This window comes from Danio rerio, chromosome 8 (genome assembly GCF_052040795.2).
Source record: "Danio rerio strain M-AB ecotype USA chromosome 8, GRCz13ab, whole genome shotgun sequence".
Taxonomy (NCBI): Eukaryota; Metazoa; Chordata; class Actinopteri; order Cypriniformes; family Danionidae; genus Danio; species Danio rerio.
Genome location: NC_141028.1, coordinates 15,070,242 through 15,096,423, shown reverse-complemented (window position 1 = coordinate 15,096,423; position 26,182 = coordinate 15,070,242). Strand labels below are relative to the sequence as shown.

Here is a 26,182-nt window from a genome sequence, read left to right as displayed (position 1 = left end):
ATACACTCAGTTAGTTTAGAAAGTTCAGACGTCTCGTCAGGTTTAGTTGAAATATATAATTGAGTATCATCTGCATAGCAGTGAAAGCTGATCCCATGTCTTCTAATAATGTCTCCCATAGGTAGCATGTAAATTGTAAACAGTAAAGGGCCTAAAACTGATCCTTGAGGCACCCCATACTTTACTGGGCAGATTTGTGAAGGCTGTCCATTAAGATTCACAAACTGGTAGCGGTCAGTTAAGTATGACTTAAACCATTGTAGAGCCTGTCCCTGGACACCTGTAGACTTTAAGCGATTTATGAGGATATTGTGGTCAATGGTATCAAATGCCGCACTAAGTGTAGGACTGGTTTGGATTAGTATATATTATCCGGTTATTGTAATTAATAGGCTATAAAATTTCATAGTATGTAGATACAAAACTGTACAGTAAAATATAGTGTTACCAGATATTATTGTTACAGATTAAGAACTGCGTCGTAGGCATGAGAGGGGAGAAATGTTAGACAACACCGCTCTCAGCTGGGTGAGGCTTAAATAACAAGACGTCCACTCGGTAATGTTACGGAAACACACGAGAAGCTCTTCGGCTTTGTTTGGGAACGCTACGGAAATACACGAGGAGTTTTCCGTCATCTTTCGGGAATTTAGCGGAAATATACGAGTGATTCTTCAGCAACGTTCGGAAATTTGACGAAAATAGACGATCGTTAATCACTCCACCACAATAGGCTTATTACTAAAGTACCGGCAAGAGTGTGAGCGCCTACTGGCCACCGCGTCACTGTTCTGAGCGCTGAGGAGAGCCAGTCCATTCAAAGAGAGAGCGAGAGAGCAAATGCACAAACATGACAGAGGCTGAGATGTAAAAAAAAACTTTCTGAGGATAAAGACAGGTATGTGACTTTAATTCTTGCGAAGTGATATAGGCTATTGATAATAGCAGCGGCGGCACTACTGTTGTGTTTCATGACTTTAGTGTATGCGCGTTCCTGCGTAATATTATGACTGCATTGCGCTTCTCAGAGTTTGAGGATTGTTGTGACGTCTTCATTCATCTACTGTTTTCATTTACTTATTTTTTCCCTATCTGGGATAACCTATATTGTGCAGAAACATAAGGAAATAATTAGTAAATGTATTATTTTGTAAATGCGTCTAAATGAAATTCCAAAATCTACTTAAAAGTAATAATAATAATAATAATAACAATTATTATTATTATTATTATTATTATTATTATTTAATATTACAATATTATATTACATTAAATTAATTAATACACTGAAAAAATATAAATTGAATTTACTTATTTGTTTTAAGGTAAGTGTTTGCAAACAATTTATATGGGCTGAATTTTAACAAAGGAATTAAGTTGAACATTACTAAATTTAATTTGTTTGTTTATATTCACCTCATTAAATTTGTTTGCAATCACTTCCCTTAAAATTTTGTAAATCCAATTAATCTTTTTATTTCAGTGTAATGCGACAAATTAAAATAACTCATTTTGTATCTATACGTTTATGTGAAAATGTGTGTTTTATTGTCAGTGAAAGTGTCTGTCTCCAGCAGCTCTCTGAACTCATGGGCTACTCAAACATACTCAGAGAGGGCCGGACCTTCCTGCTTTAATTTGCTTAAAGGATCAGTGAGAGCTGCTGCTTGTGTTCATTCACGTGGTTCGTGTGTCTGAATCTGTCAAGACCTCTTTAATCTGTCTCTGTTCACGACCTGAACACGTGGAGCGACACTGCCAACCTGACTGAAAACAACTTCATTCTGCAGTGCACACTAATGAGTTAACAGACAGCAATTATGGGCCTACAGATGGAGTGACATGTCTCTGTGTTTGCTAGGAGATTCTGGACTGCTGCTTGGGTGTTGCTAGACAGTTCTGCTATAAATAAGTAGATTCCACATTTGTCCACCCTGGACACGTTGACATTGTGAAGCCTTCATTTTCAGTAAAAATCAACCACTTCACAAAAATACCACATTGGCATTGGGATGTTGCTAGGGTGTTACTAGGAAGTTGATTGTATTGAGGTTTTGTTTGGGTGTTATAGGGAGTTTATTGGGGTGCTGGGCTGTGATTTTGCTAGGGTGTAACTAGGAAGTTTATTGAATTTTCCGTGTTGTTGTTAGGGTGCTACATTAAATGTTCTGGGTTATTGTTAGGGTGTTACTAGGAAGTTTATTGAATGCTTTGGGTTGTTGCTAGGGTGTTACTAAAGAGTTTGATTGAGGTTCTGGGTTTGGATTTAGCTAGAGTGCTACTAGGGTGTTTATTGAATGTCTGGGTTGTTGCTAGAGTGTCACTAGGGTCTTAAATGTTCTGGGTTGTTGTTAGGGTGTTACTAAAGAGTTTAATTGAGGTTCTGGGTTTGGATTTTGCTAGACTGCGACTAGGGTGTTTATTGAATGTCTGGGTTGTTGCTCGGGGGTCACCAGGCAGATTATTAAATGTTCTGGGTTATTGTTAGGGTGTTACTAAGGGGTTTGTTGAAGGTTTTGGGTTGTTGCTAGGGTGTAAACAGTTTAAGTGAGATTCTGGGTTTGGATTTTGCTGGAGTGCAACTAAGGTGTTTATTGAATGTCTAGGTTATTGCTTGGGTGTCACTGGGGAGTTTATTGAATGTTTTAGGTTGTTGTTAGGTTGTTATTTGGAGGTTTATTGAATGTTTTTGGTTGTTGCCAGGGTGTTACTAAAGAGTTTAATTGAGGTTTTGGGTTTGGATTTTGCTATAGTGCGACTAGTGTGTTTATTGGATGCCGGGGTTGTTGCTAGGGTGTCACTAGGGAGTTTACTAAAGGTTCTGGGTTATTGTTAGGGTGTTTCTAGGGAGTTTATTGAATGTTTTGGGTTGTTGTTAGGTTGTTATTTGGAGGTTTATTGAATGTTTTGGGTTGTTGCCAGGGTGTTACTAAAGAGTATAATTGAGGTTTTGGGTTTGGATTTTGCTATAGTACGACTATTGTGTTTATTGGATGCCTGGGTTGTTGCTAGGGTGTCACTAGGGAGTTTACTAAAGGTTCTGGGTTATTGTTAGGGTGTTACAAGGGAGTTTATTGAATGTTTTGGGTTGTTGCTAAGGTGTAACTAAAAAGTTTAATTGAGGTTCTGGGTTTTTATTATACTAGAGTGCGACTAGGGTTTATTGAATGTCTAGGTTATGTTGTTGCTAGGGTATCACTAGGGAGTTTATTAAATGTTCTGGGTTGTTGTTAGGTTGTTATAAGAACGTTTATTGAATGTTTTTGGTTGTTGCTAGGGTGTTACTAAAGAGTTTAATCATGGTTTTGGGTTTAGATTTTGCTAGAGTGTAACTAGGGTGTTTATTGAATGTCTAGGTTATTGCTATGGTGTTGCTAGACAGTTCTGCAAAACATAAGTATATTTTTTTCTGGGTTGGGGTGTTGCTAGGGTGTTACTAGGGAGTTCATTGTATGTATTGGGGTTTTGTTTGGGTGTTATAGGGAGATTATTGGCGTTCTGGGTTGTGATTATGCTAGGGTGTTACTAAAAAGTTTAATTGAGATTCTGGGTTCGGGTTTAGCTAGAGTATCACTTGGCCGTTTATTGAATATCTGGGTTGTTGTGAGGGTGTTACTGGGGAATTTATTAAATGTTCTGGGTTGTTGAAAGGGGGTTACTAGGGAGTTTATAACACTTCTGAGTTGAGATGTTACTAAAGTTTTCTAAGGAGTTCACTGATGTTTTGGGTTGTTTCTAGGATGATACTAGGGAATTTATATTGTTTTTTGCTATGGTGTAACTAGGACATTTCTGAAGGTTAGGCTATGAGGTTTATGAGGTAGGGTGTTGCTGATGTTTTTAGAGCAAAAAGTAACAATAAATAAATATTTATTTAAATATTTATATGTTAAAAAAGTTCAAATGTTATGGAGGGAAGATGATTCAATGATATTTCTATCTGCAAACACTTCTATTAATATACAATTTGCAAGGGCAACTTACGTTTTATAATAATAAGCTCAAATATTAGCTTAAACGCTTATATAGTCAACAATAAATACAGTAATTTTCCGAATGCTCATAATAAACTTTAAGATATCTTTTGAGACTGTGTGTGATTCCTCATATACAGATTTCCATAGCTTTCCATTTGGTCTCTCACTTAACATTTTCTTTTTCTTAGTCAGCCACGGACAAACTTTTACATAATTCAGTGATTATGTTTATGATTAGTCAGTAGTTTTATTTGGTCATACATAAATGCAAGCAAGTTAATTAAACTGCATTTTTGGGCACATAATTTAATGAGAGTAAAGCTGATGATTAATAAAAGCTTATCAGTGTCCTGCTGGGTTGTGTGTTTGGTTCCCTAAGGATGAAAGTGATGCCAAAGCTTCTTAGTGCACCATACAAATATACAGACTTCAACTCCATTCATAATGTTCATTAAATCAGCTGCTAGAGTTAATGGCAACCCTTTATAATAACTACACACTATGAATCATTTATAAAGCATTAGCAAATAGTTAATTCAATATTTCTTAAGCATTAACTCTACATTAATAGACGTTAGTAAGCAGTTCATAAATACAGCTATGAATATTGTGTCCTTGACTTACAGTATAAGCACATTTATAATGTGCCTAATGATTGTATTTTAATATTTTATTACTTATTATATGTTCATTACTAAATTCAGTTTTGCATTATTTATAAACCATTTGTATTTAAGTGTAGTTGGTGGCTTTAAGAATCAATCAGAATGAGTTAGTAAATGATTAATAAACTATTCAAATCAACATGTATATATTTTATTATTTAGGCGTATAGTAATGGTTACTGTTTATGTCAATAAATGCTTTTTTTATGTAACTCAAAAGTTACATAAAAAAATTACAAAACTCACATCTCTTATAAATGAAAATTAAAGACTCATTATCACATGAACAATAAATGTTTGCGCGACGCAGTGGCGCAGTAGGTAGTGCTGTCGCCTCACAGTAAGAAGGTCGCTGGTTCGAGCCTCAGCTGGGTCAGTTGATGTTTCTGTGTGGAGTTTGCATGTTCTCCCTGCATTTGCCTGGGATTCCTCCGGGTGTTCTGGTTTTCCCTACAGTCTAAAGACATGTGGTATAGGTGAATTTGGTAGGCTAAATTGTCCTCAGTGTATTAGTGTGAATGAGTGTGTATAGATGTTTCGCTGCGTAAAAACATGTGCTGGATAAACTGGCGGTTCATTCCACTGTGGTGACCCCAGATTATTTAAGGGACTAAGCCGAAAGGAAAATGAATGAATGAATAAAGGTTTTTTATATTATTTTAAAAAAATTAAATACTGTAAACTTTAAACATTGCTGAATAACAGGAATGTCAAAATACAATTAACAATAAATACAATTAAATAAAATTGGATAAAACAACTACAATATATTAATTTAACAATATATTATGATAAAATATTTCAATGTTGTTTAGTGATGTTTAAACTGTACATTATTTGACATAAAATTGCAAAGATTTACTTTTCCTTTGATACAATTTCATTTTAAAATGAATAGAAATTAATAAAGTCATTTATTTTCTTGTTTTTTCTGTTTGGAACATAACTGAGCCTTTAATTGTCATTTATAAAGGATTTCTAAAGCATAAATAGTCCTCACTTTAGATTAGGTCACAAAACTGAATGAAGTTGAGTTAGTAAAGTTATACAAATTGACTATTAGTATATGCCTGAATAATGTGATATATGAATGTTAATTTGAATAGTTTACTAATCATTTACTTACGTATTCTGAATGATCTTAAAATAGCACCAACTATTAACTAGTTTGTAAATCATGTAATACTTAATTAAATAGTGAAAAATAAATCATTAACAAAGTGGGAAAATATCATTATTAGGCACTTTATTAATGTCATGAATACAGCATTTGTTTATGTATTTGTAAACTGCTTACTAACGTCTATTAATGTAGAGTTAGTACTTAAAAGATAATGGATTAACTATTTGCTAATGCTTAATAAATGATTCGTAGAAAGTGTTACTGAGTTCATCTGAAATAATGTGGGGACCGTAGTTTGTGTGGTCTGACATTGCACCACTGTACCAAACAGAAAGCAAGTGTAAAGTGTAAAGCAAAATAAAAGGTTTTATAGGAATTAAATATTCTTACAGTAATTACGTGGTTTTGTAAGTTTGGTTATTTAGAGATGTGTGACAAATACAAATACATTTTTCAGTACATAATGTAAATAAGTAAATTTATTTTTAAATATATTTTATTCGCTCCCTGTTCTGTCTAAAAATGGGGAATAAAGATTTAAAATATCACAATTAAACTCTTGTAAAACAAACATATTTATATAAAGGGAAAGTTAACATGAAGTTACATTTTTAAACTGACAATCAATAGTAATAAAACTGAAATCATTTGTATTTAATTGTAACGTGCCACTTTTAAAAAGCATTGTTTACAGTGTATAGCGGTAATCATACACTGAATGAATTTTAAAATGTCTCCTGATTAATTAAAATTTTCTGAAGAAAAAAAAATTACTATTATTATTATTATTGTATGTTTTTACCAAGATTTACCCCCAGAAATGTAATTAACTGTAACAATATAATTAATATATATTTTTAAATCTTGCTATTCATAGACAGAACAAGAATAATTTGATGATATATTAAGAAAAAGCTAAAATCTTAAATAATAAATACTTGTCATTTAAAATGTTTATACCTGGCCACTATCCTTTAAACTTTAGCGTTCAGCCATTTTTAAAACCATTAAGGAAACAAAATGTTCAATGTTCACTTATTCTTATTGTTTTTTAAATTAGTACAGGTCATATTTAGCATGAATAATTAGTAAACCCCCTATGAAATTTTTGGTCTTTTTTAAATATTTCCCAAATGATGTTTAATTTTCACAGTATTTCCTATAATATTTTTTTCTTCTAGAAAAAGTTTTATTTCGGCTAGAATAAAAGCAGTTTTAAATTTTTAAAATCCATTTTAAGGTCAAATTTATTAGTCTCCTATTTTTTTTTTTTTTTTTTTTTTGATAGCCCACAGAACAAACCATCGTTATGCAATAACATGCCTAATTACCCTATCCTGCCTTGTTAACACATAACCTAGTTTAGTTAAGCATTTAAATGTCACGTTAAGCTATACAGGAGTGTCTTTAAAAATATCTAGTAAATTATTATGTACTGTCATCATGACAAAGATAAAATAAATCAGTTATTAGAAATGAGTTATTAAAACTATTATGTTTAGAGATGTGTTGAAAAAATCTTCTCACCATACAGAAATTGGGTAAAAATAAACAGGGGGGTGGGGGGGCTAATAACTCAGGGGGTTTAATCATTTTATTTTTATAAAAGTTATTTGAAATATTGAAGTTGATACTTACCTTGCATTTATTAGGCTATTTACAGTTGAAGTCAAAATCCTTAGCCCTCAAAATTATTAGTAAACTTGTACTTTTTCAAATATTTTCCAAATGATGTTTAAAAGAGCAAGGGCTTTTTCACAGTATTTCCTATATAATTTTTTTCTTTTGGAGAAAATCTTATTAGTTTTATTTTGGCTAGAATAAAAGCAGTTTTTAATTTATTTTTAAGGTCATTTTAAAATTTTTCCTAGTGATGTTTTGCAGCTGGAAGGGCATCCGCTGCGCAAAACATCTGCTGGATACGTTGGCGGTTCATTCTGCCATATGTGTTGAAAAAAAATCTTCTTTTTTTAACAGAAATTGGGGGACAAATACAGGAAGGCAAATAATTCTGACTTCAACTATATATATTTTAATGACACCTCATCTTTGAGCCTTGCGGAGTCTATATAATTTGTTTGGATATTTATTTGTATATATCACAGTATTTGGAGTTTTGGAAGTGGAGTAAGGAAGTGAGAGTGGAGGAGCTGTGGCAGGTTGTGTGGGTGTGCTGGAGAAACGCTGAGAAGACGTGCTGATTCAGCTCTTCTGTATTCCGCTCTGTCCCCGAGCGTTCATTAAAAGTGCTCTCGCTGCTTCCTCGGGTCTCTCTGGACCTGCAACCACTGTAGTGTCCGGCTGATCGGCGCAGAGTGATCAAAAAAATAATGCCTTCTTGCAGGTTGAGTCTGTGTTGGGTTTAGAGTCAGGATTTTTGCAAAACCCCTCCCACCTTTTTTTTTGCAGCTGTTAGGCTCCTTCATTTACATCCTAAACATCTCTAATCTCTCCCTTTGCTTCTTTTTTTGTGTTCAGATCTGCAACTCCTTCACACGTCGGCCTGCCAGTATGATGAAAGATTGCCTTCAGTTCCTCATTGAGCCGGCCAAAAAGCTCAAGTTTCGTTTTAAGGTATGACTCATTCATTCATTCATTCATTCATTCATTCATTCATTCATTCATTCATTCATTCATTCATTCATTCATTCATTCATTCATTCATTTCACTTTAATAAATTTAAATTCACCAATGTCAGGCTATTTTGTCCACTATAGTCATAATAATTAATAGATTTTTTTTTTTTAGAACTAACATTCATTTGTTTTTAAGATCAGGGAATACCTATTCACTAGGAACTAGTTGCTTAATATCATGCATTTACTACCATATTTGTAGTTTATTAGTAATTGTAAAACACATACTGTATAATTGCATTATTGTATGTAATGAGGCGATGCAATGGCGCAGTGGGTAGCACGTTCGGCTCATAGCAAGAAGGTCGCTGGGTTGCTGGTTCGATCCTCGGCTCAGTTGGCGTTTCTGTGTGGAGTTTGCATGAAAATGAATGAATGAATGTGTGTTATGCCTTATCTATCCCATGCTGAAACATAACTAATTGAATAGCTACTTTACTTACTATAAGTGAGCATTAATTAGGAGTTTATTGAAGGAAACATTTTACTATTAGTGTTCCTAACCTTATGTGATAACATTCCATGTCCACCATTACCCAACGATTACGCCTGCTAATAAAGTAGTTTTCCTATTTATAAACTTATTTGTTTATTTTTTAATTATTTAAATATTACTAGTTGAAAATGTAAGTTTGTATGTACTGCATCACTTAAACTCTGAATATAGTCTTATATATATATAAATAAATAAATAAATAAATAAATAAATAAATAAATAAATAAATAAATAAATAAATAAATATTAATAAAATAAGGGCATCACGGTGGCGCAGTGGGTAGCGCTGTCACCTCACAGCAATAAGGTCACTGGGTCAGTAGGCATTTCTGTGTGGAGTTTGCATTTTCTTCCCATGTTCACATATGTTTCCTCCGGGTGCTCCGGTTTCCCCCACAGTCCAAAGACATACGCTATAGGTGAATTGGGAAGGCTAAATTGTCTGTAGTGTTTGTGTGTGAATGAGAGTGTATGGGTGTTTTCCAGTGATGGGTTGCAGCTGGAAAGGCATCCGCTGTGTAATACATATGCTAGATAAGTTGGCGGTTCATTCTGCTGTGGCGACCCCAGATTAATAAAGGGACTAAGCTGAAATGAAAATGAATAAATTAATGAATATTATTATATAATAAATAAATATATATATTTCTAGGATGCTTAACAACCTGTTTTCCATTTTTTCATGTTTCTTTTTATTGTTGCTGTGGTAATGCTGTTTAATATTTTTCAATCCTTTTTTTTAATTTACCATGTTCACTGTCTTTATCTTTTTAATCTAGAGTATCTGACAATTTAGAATTAGTATGTATTAGTATTAGTATTAGAATTTAGTGTGGAGCTAATAAAATGTATAGAAAACATGTTTGTCATGTTGAGAACAATGGCAATATCAAAATGGAAACATTTCAGACAAAAGCTTTGTCAGCCTGGGCAAATATAAGAATCTGCAAATATATCTGTAGAGTTAGGGGGCGCTGTGGAATTGACTGTCCTTAAAGGGATAGTTCACCCAAAAAATGAATTGTTAAAAGAAAACGTTTAAAATAAAAAAAAAGAGTGCTTCAGGGGTAATTAATGTGTGTCTGCTCTTTGGATATTGGATTTATAAAGATAAACAACAAATTCAAAACAAAATCATAATGAAACTCTAGACGCACTTGAAGATTGTTACCCTGATTAATGTTGCTGAAATGCCTCGGTGCGGTGCACAATAGTGGTGTTTTTAATTATAGCCATTTTAATGAAGGCTTTTTAATTTTTTTCAGCTACTTTTCGAGTGCCTTGGTCTTTGATTTTGTTGTATACATTTCTTTGTTCTGATGAACACAAATTTGGAAGACTGTCAATATCTAAAGAGATTTCAACAGCCACTCTCTCCAGTGGTATGCATTTTTCCTACTGATGGAGTAAATAGGTGGAGAGATCTGTGTGTGTTGGAATGTTTCTGACATTCTTTCAAATATCTTACTTTGTCTCCAGCAGAACAGATACATTTTAATGTATTTTTGAAACAACCTGAGGGTGAGAAAATTACAACATAGGCTCATTCTTAAAATGTAGCCCTATATACATTTCGTGAAGTGCTTAGGGCTGCATTTTGTCTTCAAAACAAATGCTATGGCGTGGTATGATGTTGCTTCTTTTTGCGCTTACCAGCTGACCACTTACCTCTATGTGGACCGCTTTTCTGCTGTAATCAGTTTGTCCAGTAGTTCGCCATGTACGTCGGCAGACTTGAGACGCAGCGAGGAGTTGACCACAACAACAAGGTTCGAGTTCAGTGAAGAACGATTCCAGAAAGTAAAAAAAAAAAAATCTATAAAATTAAAAAAATCCTTAAAAGACAAAATAAACAAGTAAATAACAGGGTGAGCATATGCTCACATTTAAAAAATGTGTTAAAAATCAGGCTTTTCTTTTTCTGGATTGTGTTTTAATATCGGTGGTCAATCTGCATCAATGGGGGCTTTTGAAAACACTATTAGTCAGGTTCAGGAAAGGAGGAGGGTGGGTCAGTTGATCGGTCAGTCATTCAGTAAGTCAGTTAGTCAGTCGACAGCAGCCTCTGGTGGATTTGAGCAAGCATGGCACTCGCAAGAGAAATTTGAGATCTGAAAAGGTGCAAACAGCGGCCTCTGGTGGATATCCGAAAACAAAAACTGCAAAAAATGTAGCCCCTGGGACGTACTTCGCAGTCTCCAGAAATATATATAGCAGTACATTTTCAAAATGAGCCTGGGTTGAAAAATGATGACAGAATTTAGATATTTGGATGAATTACCTCTTTAACATGCTCACTAATAAAATGAAGCAAGACAAAGAAGCCTACAATCATGATGTTTTGGACTGTCGGAATGCATAACTTAAATTAAAAATGAAAAAGAATCAGCTATTATATTTGTACTTGATGTTGACCAGATTTTTTTTAAATTCTGTCCAGGAGACACGAAAGAAAGTGAAACATGTAAAGAAAGAGCCATTAAGCGAGAGTCAGCTGTTTATAATGGAGCTGGCACGAGAACTCAACAGAATCTGTCAGGTAAGACTGATATACAGTAGTATTGCATTAAACCTGTACATGACTTTATGATAAGAGTCATGGACCATTAGTGCATATCAAAGATGCTGAATATGTTTACTTCAGCACTATATAATGGGTGAAAAACAATATGTAAGTCTGCCGGTGTTTTCAAATTCACAGTATTAATAAAAAAAAAAATAGGCACATTAACTATCCTGTTTTGCCATGGGAAAAGATTCGCCATATGTACTATGTAGTATGTAACTTTTTAACAGTCACAAAGTTGCAAACCATCTGCAGTGTCTGCTACATAGTGTGATTTTAAAACACAGGGTTGAGTCAGAGCTTCTGTTGTAAAAGTGTTATAATGGTGTCTTTCAGAGGTCAGACGTTCTGGCTCACATCTGGACCGGAGAGGACGTGTGGCCACCACACACCTGTCGAGAGTTCATTGTAGAGACCGCCAACATTCTGGAGATGAAGGTCAGAAACTCCCCTCAAATAATTTCAGCACACAAGAGCAAATTCATTACTCAGCATATTCATTTATCTTTATTTAACTGGGTAGAAAAAAATAAAACATTGAAATCGAGATCACATTTACCTGGCCAAAAGGTCTGTAACACACGGCTTTGTGAAAGAAAATAATTACTAGTACAGTTCAGTCTTTAAACATAACAAAATTATAGTTTAAATTACATGCACTGAGAAATGGATTATTGTTGTTTGGTGGATAGGATAACATAAATAACAACAAAACAGGCAAGAAAAAATGTTAATATAATATGTAGTCATTTAATTTAGATTAAGAGAAAAGCTGCTTCATCAAATCTAAAACAATATGAAATTAATATATTTAAAAAATGTATTGCATAACTTTACTTACTATATTACAAATTTAAATATATAAATATAAAATCCCTAAATGTAAATTTGATTTAAAACCATGGGTCAGAATATCAAATTCTTTATATTATGATTTATAAATCACCCAAAAGCTGACAAAATGAGCTTTTCGTTGATGTGGACTTTGTTAGGACAAATATTGGGACAATATTAGGCAAAATACAACTATTTAAATACATGGAATTTAAAGTTTCAAAAAATCTAAATCACATAAATCTATTTTTTTTATTGTAGTTCTAAGCAATGCAATACACTAATCAAAAAAGTTTGAAGTGTTTACATTTGGAAATTTACAAAACTTGCATGATCTTTACTTAATACTAATCATTTTTGGCATAAAAGAAACATTTATAATTTTGACTCCTACAATGTATTTGTGGCTATTGCCAAAGACATTTATACATTTCTATAAACCCAAAATTTAATTTTCAGTTTTAATCCAGTATAAATAAAACTAATAAACTATTTTAATTTGTAAAAAAAAAATAAATAAATAAAATAAAATAAAAAATATATATATATATATATAATCCTTTTTTATAAAGGTTTAAATGTTATGTAAAATGAAGTAGTGTTCAGCAATAAACTGTATGTTTTAATGTAAATATGCATGTAAAACAATCAGTTATTTTACAGTATTATACAGTTATTACTACAGTATTATCTCTCACAATCCACAAACAAAATTGTGATTTTGTCAGATAAATTGTATCTTTATCTGATTTGTTACCTCAGTTTATAATTTAATTTAATTTAATTTAATTTAATTTAATTTAATTTAATTTTTTTATTTTATTTTATTTTATTTTATTTTATTTTATTTTTTTATTTTATTTTATTTTATTTTATTTTATTTTATTTTATTTTATTTTATTTTATTTTATTTTATTTTATTTTATTTTATTTTATTTTATTTTATTTTATTTTATTTTCCTTCGGCTTAGTCTTGCTTCAACACACCTCCCTAAAAGTTGCTAGAAAGAGTTTGATTAGCTACTTCAGGTGTGTTTAATTGTTGTTGGAACTAAAATAAGCAGGATACCGGCCCTCCAGGACTGAGTTTGGATACCCCTGGCTTAGTCCTTTTATTCATCAGGGGTCACCACAATGGAAAGAACCACTAACTTATCCTGCACAGATTTTACACAGTGGATGCCCTTCCAGCTGAAAATTCCATATAAATATTATATTATATTATATTATACTATATTATATTATATTATATTATATTATATTATATTAATTATATTATATTATATTATATTATATTATATTATATTATATTATATTATATTATATTATATTATATTATATTATATTATATTATATTATATTATTTTATATTATATTACATATTATATTACATATTACATTAAATATAACATATTATATTATATTATATTATATATATTATATTATATTATTCTATATTATATTATATTATATTATATTATATTATATTATATTATATTATATTATATTATATTACATATTATATTACATATTACATTAAATATAACATATTATATTATATTATATTATATTATATTATATTATATTATATTATATTATATTATATTATATTATATTATATTATATTATATTATATTATATTATATTATATTATATTATATTATATTATTAAAAAATCAACTCACTTTGCAATATTAATTTGGCTTAACCTTACATATCCAGATACTGAGTGTTTTTGGACAACAACTGCTGTTTCTCGGTATCTGCATGAGTTTAATTACAGGCTGATGTTGCTCGTTTAGAGCTGTGTGTTATATTTAGAGAAAATCCAGCTTTAGACAGTGAGTGCCTGTAATAACCAGCTGGTCTGTTTGCATCAGGCTCCCTGACTGACAGCTCCGGTGGCTTAAGACTTTAACATTCCCTCGGTTTTCAAAGGATCAGGCTCTTGAAGTTATAGTTTAGTCTGCAGTACTTTTGTGTCCTTCAGAAAGCTGTAGTCGCTCCAGGGCGTCCGCCTCGTGGATTTAGTGTACTTTTAAAATAGCCTGTCAGCACATTTTGTCAGAGAAATCAAAGTAATTGATTTGAGTCCGACTCGGGCTGTTTATTAAAAAGGCTACTGCGTCATAAATGTCAGCTCAAGGGGCCGAACAGGCCTCCAGTTAGAGAGGCAATTATTTTCACAGTTGCTTTTTAAAGAATCCAGTGGTGGTCAGTAACTTGCTTTGTATGTTATTCTATACTTTTTGAGAGTATTTTTATTTTAGGAAAGCTTTTACTTTTACTTCACTTCAATCTAAATCAAAATATTGAACGTTATACTCAATTACACTTCCTCAACGAGACAGAGTAAAAGAGTTATTTTCAAGGGGAGAAGTCATGACATGCTCAGAGACAAGATGTTAGTGTAGGAATTTTGTTGGTTAACCTGGTGAATTGGGGTGACGTGGTGGCGCAGTAGGTAATGTTGTTACCTCACAGCAAAAAGGTCGCTGGTTCGAGCCTAGGTTGGGTTAGTTGTCGTTTCTGTGTGGAGTTTGCACGTTCTCACCGATGGCGGTTCATACCGATGTGATGACCCCAGATTAAAAAAGGGACTAAGCCGAAAATAAAAGAAATTAATGAATGAAGCTTGTGAATCTGCTCATAAATTGCATTGAACAATTTATTTATTAACTGGACTGATCTGACCACATTTGTTCTCAAATAATTCAAATATTCAACATTGATTCAAATAATCCATTTAGAGTGAGTCTCCAGTGAATAACTCACTGATTCCAATTATCTGTTCAGATTGAATATGGAGTCAATAACACTGATTCAAATGATCTGTTCAGAGTAAGTATTCTGTAAACAACTCACTGATTTATATGATTTGTTCAGAGTATCCAGTGAATAACTTACTGATTCAAATGATCTGTTTAGAGTTAGTATTCGGTAAACAATTCACTGATTCAAACGATCTGTTCAGAGTGAGTATTTAGTAAACAATTCACTGATTCAAATGATCTGTTAAGAGTGAGTATTTAGTTAACAACTCACTGATTCAAATGATCTGTTCAGAGTATTCAGTAAGCAACTCACTGATTCAAATAATATGCTCAGAGTGAATATCGAGTGAATACCTCACTGATTCAAATGATCCGTTCAGAGTGAGTCTCTAGTAAATAATTTATTTACTGTGAAAATCCAATAAACAAGTCACTGGTTCAAACAATCTGTTCAGAGTATCTGGTAAACAACTCACTGCTTCAACCGATCTGTTCATAGTATCCAAAAAACAACTCACTGATTCAAATAATCTGTTCAGAGTATCAAATAAACAATTCACTGATTCAAATTATCTGTTCAGAGGTAATATCCAGTGAATTACTCACTGATTCAAAAGATCTGTTCAGAGTATTCAGTAAGCAACTCACTGATTCAAATTATATGTACAGAGTGAATATCGAGTAAATAACTCACTGATTCAAATGATCTGTCCAGAGGGAGTATCCAGTTAACAACTAATATATATTATTAGCAGGCCTACTAGTAGTTGTAGTAGCAGTAAAAGATATAGTATTATCAATTAAAATGACTGCTGCTACTCATAATAATACTACTAATTTATAAAAATCAGTTTGAATATGGCAATAGTGTAAGGATGAAAAATGTAATTTAATAAAATGTATTAGGCAAATGCAAAAACCAAAAGCATCTGAATATGCGCTGAGTTAAAGGAATATTTGCTTATAATTAATCTTGATCAAAAGCCAAATTCCTCTCCCATAGAATAAATCTAATTTAGTAAATGGCATTTCAGTATTCAAATACAACATAAAAATGATGCTTTGCTACAAGTGTTTGTTTTTTACTAACTATGCAGGAAAACACAGAGAAGCCTGTCCAAGTGTATGTGGATCTGCATCCAGAAAAGCGTGACTGGAAGACTCACCTACTGAGCATGCTGGAGCAGGGGGGAGAGTACGACATGGGCCCTCACAAGAGGATCATCATGGACTGGACCAGAGCACAGAGAAACACGCACCCGGTGAGGGCCACTATTTTAGATCTGATTTTGTGTTCAACAGAAAAAAATGAAAAAAGAAAGAAAGGGGCCAGTAAATAATTTGTGCTTTTTTTGTCCTCTATAACTTATATACACTAATCCATTAATGGTCACAAAATTGACTTAATGAGGAGTAATTTGTTTGTGTTTGCAATTTAATAATAATCTATGCTGTAAATGAAGCGTCTCTCTCTCTCTCTCTCTCTCTCTCTCTCTCTCTCTCTCTCTCTCTCTCTCTCTCTCTCTCTCTCTCTCTCTCTCTCTCTCTCTCTCTCTCTCTCTCAAATTCAAATGCAAATTCAAAGAGCTTTATTGGCATGACTGTAAAACAAATCACAATGTTGCCAAAGCAATAACAAAATACAGAATATTCATATAGATAAAAGAAATATAAGTAATAATAAACAAACATATACATATCGTTATATTATACATATATGTTGTCACAATAAACAAGTTAATAAAAAAAGATTAACAAAAGTATATAATAATAAATGGTAAGGACAGAGAGCTTTAATAAGGGATGAGGGGGTTCAGCCTTTTTCTCTCATATGGTGGCATGAGGACACGTACTGTGCTGCTAGGTGGAGACACTTTTCATTTTCTCCCAAAATATAATGGAGTTTCTCCGTATTTGTGGCTTGCTGGAATTGTGGTAGAATCAGAGACATTTGTGTGAAGTAAGCTTCTCTGATGCTCTGATATTTGCTGCATTGAGTGAGGAAATGCAGCTCATCCTCCACAACTCCAGCAGAGCAGTGTGGACACAGTCTGAGCTCTGGGCTCCTCCAGCTGCGCTTGTGTCGGCCCGTCTCCACACTCAGACTGTGTCCACTCAGACGGTACCGGCTCATCAGCTTTCTCTGACCGGGGCTCTTAATGTTGGTCAGATACGGGGCCAGTTCATAACCAGGTTTAATCTGGTTGAAGCACGCTAACTTTTTTATTTGTCGTACTTTATTTTGCCAATTGAGTTTATAATCCTCCTGGGTAATCTTTTCTATTTCTTTAGTCTTTATATGTTGGGACACGGTTTGTGAATTTAGTTGGTGTTTTCCCACCAGATAGTGCATGGGGTCTCTCTCTCTCTCTCTCTCTCTCTCTCTCTCTCTCTCTCTCTGTCTCTCTCTCTCTCTGTGTGTGTGTCTGCTCTCTGATTAAGAATTAAGATATTAACCTTGCTATGATCCTCTCGTCTGACTGTGTTGATTACAAATGACCTCACTGACTGACCTGGCAGAGACACGCTCAACCCACTAATCTGTAGAAATGACAACTTAACATTGACTTCTATTATTTTCCAATTTAAGTAAAGACTAGCTTGTCAAACACGTTCAAAATGCTAGCTTACTTCATAGTATGCACTGTTTATTACCCGTAGTTCATAAAAACTATGTATACATTGTGCAGCAATAGATATAAACACTCACCAGCCACTTTTTAAGGTACTCCTGTCCAGCTGCTTGTTAACGCCACTTTCTAATCAGCCAATTACATGGCAGCTACTCAATGCATTTAGACAATCTGCTGCAGTTCAAACCAAGTGTCAGATTGGGGAAGAAAGAGGATTTAAGAGACTTTAAACTTGGCATGGTTGTTGGTGCCAGACGGGCTGGTCTGAGTATTTCAGAAACTGCTGATCTACTGAGGTTTTCAACCACAACCATTTTTGTGGGCGCTTTTTGATGTCAAAGGTCAGAGGAGAATGGCCAGTCTGAGCTGATATAAAGACAACAATAACTTAAATGACCACGTGTTACAACTGAGGTCTGCAGAAGAGCACCTCTGAATGCACAACACGTCAAACCTTGAGGCGGATGGGCTACAGCAGCAGAAGACCTCACTAGGTGCCACTCCTGTCAGCTAAGAACAGGAAACTGAGGCTACAATTCACACAGGCTCACCAAAATAGGACAACAGAAGAATGGAGAAACGTTGACTAGTCTGATGAGTCACGATTTCTGTTGCGACATTTGGATGGTAGGGTCAAAATTTGGCATCGTCAACATTAAAGCATGGATCCATCCTGCCTTGTATTAACGGTTGGAGGTGGTGTGATGGTGTGGAGGATATTTTCTTGGCACTTATTAGGTTCATTAGTACCAATTGAGCATCGTGTCAACGCCACAGCCTACCTGAGTATTGTTGCTGACCGCATCCATCCCTTTATGACCACAGTGTACCCATCTTTGATGGCTACTTTCAGCAGGATAACGCGTCATGTCATAAAGCGGGAATCATCTCAGACTGGTTTCTTGAACATGACACTGAGGGAAGTCAAAAAGTGATCCAACCCAGCACTAGTAAGATGTACCTAATAAAGTGGCCGGTGAGTGTATATACAGTGCTGTAGCATATTATATAAAGAACTCATGTGTGTTAAAGCTTTTAAAGGGAAAGTTCGTCCAAAACTGAAAATTCTGCCTTCATTTATTTACCTTGTACTCGCTCCAAACTTGTTCGACTTCTTTTTTTTTTAACCATTTCTGTGTCTGTATGATTTGAGGGGGGAATAAATGTCAAAATTAATACATTTTAAATAAGACTTGTCAAAGCATTTATATTCATAAGTACTTCTTTTAAAATATGAGTGTGTTCGTGTGTGTGTATATATATATATATATATATATATATATATATATATATATATATATATACAGAAGAGGACAGGACAGAAGAGATGAGACAGGAATACATGGGGAGCATAGAGAGGAGGAGGATTAGCAAAGGACCTCGAGCTAGGAATCAAACTCAGGTCGCTGTGACCACCTCAGTGCTAAACATTAAGGTTGGGCACCACTAGAGGCAGAATGAATAGGGAGTAAATGTTCATTTTTTGGGTGAACTGACCCTTTAAGCCAGTCTTTCCACTCTTCGGGGAAGTCAACCTTCAAATGGCTAACTAATAGCTGTCACGCATTTAAACATCGATACAATTACACCATTAAATCTGTTAACACAGGTAACCTTACAAGGTAGCATTACCTTTCTAATGCCTGATCAATAATCCATGAAGTTCTCAGAGTTCCCTTTATTTTCTTAGGAGTGATTGTGTGGAACAAGATAGCGGTAAATACTGTTAGTGAAGTATCGCCTCGCTTTCTCACATAACAAACAACTCCAATGTCCGAGGCACGAAATGACACAAAAGGTCTGATTGTTGCTTGTTTCTCCAGCATGGCATCTGGCCGGGTGAGGCGGTGTTGATGATGCTGGATGACCTGGAGCTGCAATGGAAGCGAGGACTCCTGTCGCACCTGCAGTCTGCTGTCGAGCTGCTTATAGGAGCCACTCTTGGAGAACATCTGGACAAGGTTTGATGCCTTTGGAAACATGCAAAGTCAAAATTACTGAAGTCAAAATTATTAGCCCTCCTGAGAATTTTTTACTTTTTTCAAATATTTCCCAAAGTATGTTTAACAGAGCAAGGAAATTTTCACAGTATTTCTTATAATATTTTTTCTTCTGGAGAAAGTCTTATTTGTTATATTTCAGCTAGAGCAAAAGCAGTTTTTAATATTTAAAAAAAAAAAATTAAGGGTCAAAATTATAAGCCCCTTAATAAAGAAGGTGGTCCACTACAATATCATATTTTAAACTTTGTTTGTTGTGTAATGTAGCAGTGTGAACTTAAACAACGTCTCTGAATGTAATATGCTCAAAGTTCAAGGCAAAGAGAATTTGGCTTTTACAGAGTTAGCTTTGGCAAAGTTTGGGGACAACAAAAAAATATATCCAGGCTAGTGAGATCACAAGCGCTTCAAGTTACACACATACACCACACGCATACACCCCGCACAGAGCAGGGGCGTGGCCAGAGGCACTGTAATGCTGTAATGTAGCAGAGAAAGCTAAATTGCCGTCTAAACACTGCTATTTCCAGAGAGCTCATTCTGTTTCTGAATTTTGGCTTTCAAAGGACACAACACAAAGAGAGAAGTGCTTATGGTTTAATTTTTATTATGTTCCAGAGAATTTAAAAATACATAGCGCTAGCATTTGACAAAGGAGAACTTCCAAAATCTCTCTCTGTTCAGTGCTGGATTCAGCTAAAAACTCCTCCAACCATAATAGACGATGATGTGGATTGTGAGTCACAGCCTGTAAGTATTTTTATTTGTTAAAATTGATCTATTACATGCATAGGTTCTAGTGTTAATAGTATGTTGTAGAGAGGATGTAAACAACGAGAAATGCTGTTTGGCACTGTTAACAATTTAGCTACAAATTCATATTTATCCGCCAAACCCCGGTAAAGACTCACAATCTTCAGCAGCGCATGCAGTGTCTGTCTATACGGCCACTTTCCTTGCATTCTACATCACAAATAATGAACTTGCAAAAGATATGTGAACGTTTCATATTACTTACACATGCTTATTCCGAATACATGTGAAAGACACTTTTTGTGTCTTGGGTGATTTTATTTTAGAGAGCAGGCGTGAGGTTCAGCTGTGTGCTCCGTGTCATTGTCTGATTCAGGCACCAACTGATACGGCTAACAGCTACTCTGACTGACAGTGTTTATACTGCGCAATAGTGCACTTGTAGGTGTGTGACGCTTTTCCGGGGATGTAAGCTCATCCGCGAATCACAGCACATTATGTTAGCTGACCAATCACAGCCGCATGAGGGAGGGCCTTTTAGAGGAACAAGAAAATATGACAGTAGTTTTCATGTTAGCTGAGTAGCTGTATATAATCAAAGCAAGACTTATGAAAAAAATAACGTGATTTTCTACAAGTGAAGCATGAGCACACAATGCTTTGCATCTTATAAACACAACCAAGCCGTAAAAATACACTGTGGACCACCCCTTTAAGCATCTTTTTTTTATAGTGACATGCCTAATTACCCTAACTTGCCAAATTAACTTAAGCCTTTAAATGTCACTTTAAGCAGAATACTAGTATCTTGAAAAAATATCTAGTAAAATATCATGTAGTGTCATCATCATGGCAAAGATAAAATATTAATTTTTAGAAATTAGCTAATAGAACTATTACGTCTCAAAAAAATCTTCTCTTTAACAGAAATTGTTGAAAAAAATATACAGGGGGCTAATAATTTAGGAGTGCTTATAATTCTGACTTCAACTGTACAACATTATTTGTCATCACATTTAAATAACTGATCTACAGTAATAGCAAGCGGCGCTGACCTGAAGTGCATTTGTGTTTGTAGGAGCTCATTCCAAGACTTTGGCTGGTACAAAAACAAAAGACCCAGAAGATCGGTGAGCTTAATGTATTAATGTTTAGAACTGATTTTGAAGAATATTGAAGTATATTGTTGCAAGCGGCGACGCAGTGGCGCAGTAGGTAGTGCTGTCACCTCACAGAAAGAAGGTAGCTGGTTCCTGCCTCCCCTGGATCAGTTAGCGTTTCTGTGTGTAGTTTGCATGTTCTCCCTGTGTTCGCGTGGGTTTCCACCGGGTGCTCCTGTTTCCCCCACAGTCCAAAGACATGCGGTACTGGTGAATTGGGTAGGCCAAATTGTCCGTAGTGTATGAGTGTGAATGAGTGTGTATGGTTGTTTCCCAGAGATGGGTTGCAGCTAGAAGGGTATCCGTTGCGTAAAAATGTGCTGGATAAGTTAGCGGTTCATTCCGCTGTGGCGACCCTGGATTAATAAAGGGACTAAGCCGAAAAGAAAATAAATGAATAAATGAATTGTTGCAAGCGAATCTGCCCTACTAATGACAACAAAATGAAATTGCAAAAAAGAAGCTTATACAATTAGAAATAAAGGTACGAGAGCTGTCACTGAAGTAAAACCTTTTTACAAAAGTACACAAAGGGGTTTATATTAGTATCTAAAAGGTATGTATTAGTACCATAGTGTATTTTTAGGTACTATTATGCACATTTGAGGTAACAATATGGTACCTTATGAAAATGCACCGCCCCAGTGACTGCTCTTTTAGCCTGGTTTCTAAGGGGGTCTGGTAGTTTTCAGAAATATCTTTTAAGCTGTTTACTCAAAGACATCACTCACAGCAGGTTTATTAGATCAACTGTGAGTTTTCATGAATGGTGGGCATGTAAATGATGTGTCTTGGTAATCTCTCTTTCTCTCTCTCTAATCTACTTTAGAGTGCACTGGCTACATTCCACACATAGGTGAGAGACTAATGGGTTAATTAGTCAAATAATAAAACATTTAATGCCATTATATAAATTTGCATTCAGCAATGTAGTCAACGAGGATGTCTACGCAGAAGTTTTTATTATGCAGTGACAGAGAAATGTTGTATTTTGTTTCAGTGTGGAACTGGATTTGTGATGCTGCAGGTACGTTTCACATTTACATAAATCAAATAAATATAATTGTAAGTTATATGCATGCTATTTTCACACTTATCTGTGATTGTCTGGAGTCAGGCCTCTCAATTGACAATCAAACCTGCTAGATCTCTATATATACAAACTCAAACAGTTTTAGACAAGAAACCAGTTAGATGGCGCCATACAGAAGTGTAATCTGAAAATGCTGTTTATATGTCTCTTATTAAAATGATTTTTAAATGTATTGGTCATCTTGTTCGAGAAATTATATGCCGATTAACAACAAAATCAATCTGAACTGCGCAGCGCAGTACCAAAAACAAAACCTAAATTTGCACAATATGCAAAGGCTAAAGCTAAATCTACTCAAGCTAAATCACTAAAGCTACTAATTCTGGGGACTACAAAAATAAATAAATAAATAAAACACATCCGGGCTAGTGAGATCACAAGCATTTCAGGCTACGTGCATTCTACACAGCGCAAAAGCGCACGCTTGTTGGGAGGTGACGTGAAGCTGATTCCGCGAATCACAGCACATTATGTTAGCTGACCAATCAGAGCCTCTTGAGGCTGGGCCTTTCATCATAATCACATTGTAACACCCCTTATGACATAATTATTATACCCAAAGTCAATGTACTGGGCACCTTTTTAGCACAACAACAATTTTATTTCTTGAAAAACTTCCAAGATACACCTAACTCAACTGCATGACCATCCTCTTCCTCCAGTGGAGGTGTCGTTTGACCCAGAGACGGCTAACCCTTCTCTGCTGCTGTCTGAGGACTGCAAGCGTCTGCAGTGCGGGCTGGAGCGTCGTCCTGTCCCCTGCAACCTGCGCCGATTCGACGGCTGGTGGTGCTGCTTCGCCTCGCAGGGCTTCTCCTCAGGACGGCACTACTGGGAGGTCGAAGTGGGCGACCGTGACTGGCGCCTTGGTGTGGCCAAAGAATCAGCCCTCTGTAAGGGCTACAGGCCGCTGAACACTCAGAGCGGGTACCTGACCCTCCGGCTGGAGAGAGGCTCTGAGCTCAAAGCCCTGACCGCACCCACAACACCCTTACCCACCACGCTCATCCCGCGCCGAGTGGGGGTCTACCTGGACTATGATGAGGGGCAGCTATCCTTCTATGACATCCAGAAGAGGGCGCACATCTACACCTACAGCCAGAAGTTTACAGAGAAGCTTTATCCGGTGTTCGGGACGGTGGAGATGGTGCGCGAGATGGTGATCCGGCCTGCAGATCTGAGGGAGCCGTGTCTCTGTAAGGGCCAGTGTCTGTTCTGCTAATGCACACTGATTTGAGAAAATTCACACACATTCATGCGGTATTTGATCAATGCTTACAAAAACATAAATAGTTTGAAGGATGCATAGATGGTATTTTTGAATGATTATTTTTATTTTTTAGAAAAGCTTTGTTTTCTGCACCGCTAGGAATCGGAAAGGAGTTTTAAAACAAAAACCAGTTTGTGATTGGTTTGAAAAACAGATACAGTAGTCCCACCCAAAACTTGTCATTGGTTGAGCCAGTAGTAGGTCTGTTGAACTTTATTCAGACTGCTAATGCATGCTAAATGGCATCATATACTTCAAGCGTAAAAGCAAAATTTAAAATTAGTTTGCAGTTGGTTTTAGGAGTTAGATACATGCAGAAAAGTTTGCTTCAGCTGGTAAACACCACTAAACTACCATCGGTTTGTGGCTTTTATGTAATAAGTAGGTGTGGTTCTGAGGCTTTTTTAGACACTAAAATCTTTTGTAGTTAAATTTCCTCTGTTTAATTAAAAAAAAAAAAAACTGAGACCACATGAAGATTTCTTTAGATTTATTAGATATGGTTTTGGCTAAAATGTTCATATTTATTTATTTATTTATTTATTACATTTCCTCCATATTTTAAATAAAAATCTTGCCATTTAGAGTGTTTTCCCTCCAGAATATGTAAATGACAAAATTTCCATAAATTATTGATTTGACCCTTCTGACATTAAAACATTGATATCATTTTGTCCTAAAATCCTGATAAAAACTTACACATATATTATCATTAAACTACAAATGTTTTTTTCTTTCTCAACTACATTCACAATCGAAATTTGGAAGAAAACCGTTCACAGAATAAAAAACTAATGACATTTTACTCTGAGACAGAATTTTCCAACATAGACTCATTCTGAAAATGTGGCCTACTGTATATACATTTCTGAAGATCGTGAATTATGTAGCTAGAAGTACGAATGGCTGCATTTTTGTCTTTAAAACGAACGCTAGGGGGGGCGCTATGGTGCTGTTTCCTTTTCGCGGTTACCAGCTGACCACTGTCTTCCGTATGGGCGGCTTCCCCCCGTTACAAGTTTGTCCAGTAGCTCACTGTGTACGTTGGCAGACTTGAGACGCAGACAGGAGTTGACCACGAGTGTGACGAAGAATAGTTCCAGAAAACAGGTCAGACAAAAACTGAAAAAAATAAAATAAACCAGTAAATAACAGGGGGAGAATGTGGTATAATCTGAAAATGTGGTAAAAATCAGGCGAGAGCTTTTCTTTTTCTGGATTTCAGTCAGTCAGTCAGTCGACAGCGTCTTCTGGTGGATTTACACAAGAACAGCAGGGCCAAATGGCACTCGCCAGAGAAATTTTAGATCTTAAAAGTGTACACAGTGACCTCTGGTGGATTTGCAAAAACAAAAACTGCAAAAAAAATTTTGCTCCTGGGACATATTTTGCCACTCTCCAGAAATGTAAATAGCGGTACGTTTTCAGAATGAGCCTGGGTTGGAATTTTCACTATTCTCTATATTTTTCCAAAATTTTAAATCTGGTTTTAAAATGAAAACACAGACGCAGTGTTTACACGCTGAAGTAATCAACCTGCAGATGACATTTGTCCATGCATATTACTCTGGGACTAATTTAAACACTAAAACTGACAGCTTTTTCAATGTGCAGCTATTAAAATGCTTTCTACAAAGGGCTTGTTTCCTCAAACTAACTGATGCATGAGTACTGGGAATGTGTTTTTTTGTTTGTTTTGTTTTAGTCCCAATATTTATGCAATCAATTCATACACAGCTAGTTAACACACAAAATTAGATTATTTTGAAGATTTATTTTTGATTTTCTAACATGAAAAATCTCCTTTGATTTGATTGTTTAATTTTCAAAATTTTCTTTGTAATTTTTCATACTGAAATCTGATTCATTTGCAGACTTGTGATTGCTCTTTTTTCCAATATTTACCCATATATGAGCATTTTTTGTATTATTTGATGTGCACAGCTTACAGAAAGCAAGATAAGACAAACCCAAGGCCTGAAACCCAAATATATTCATTGCTACTCTGAATGCACTATTTTTCATGAAATTTGAGCAAATATTGAATGTAGTCTTATTCATCTACATGTTTGTTTATAGAAGGTACTGTTAGTAAGTAGTACATTACTCAATGTACAGCATTTTAGTAGGTCGCAGTGTCTTAAAAACACTTGATTGCACCTAAATCTGTTTCTAATAAACAAAGTAGACACACAACGACT

General features: G+C 34.9%; 1 protein-coding gene across 2 annotated transcripts; it reads left to right on the top strand.

The window, feature by feature from the left end:
* Window positions 1-810: 810 nt before the first annotated feature.
* On the top strand, window positions 811-26,177 carry zgc:194990. 2 transcript variants are annotated; one of them, XM_087263732.1, is made up of 10 exons: window positions 811-898; window positions 8,244-8,339; window positions 11,339-11,437; window positions 11,801-11,902; window positions 16,170-16,334; window positions 19,529-19,666; window positions 21,537-21,588; window positions 22,448-22,474; window positions 22,619-22,645; window positions 23,374-26,177. In XM_087263732.1, exons 2-10 carry the CDS (start codon window positions 8,277-8,279, stop codon window positions 23,931-23,933), a joined length of 1,233 nt encoding a protein of 410 aa, XP_087119858.1. In that variant the 5' UTR covers window positions 811-898; window positions 8,244-8,276; the 3' UTR covers window positions 23,934-26,177.
* The last annotated feature ends 5 nt before the right edge of the window (window positions 26,178-26,182 follow it).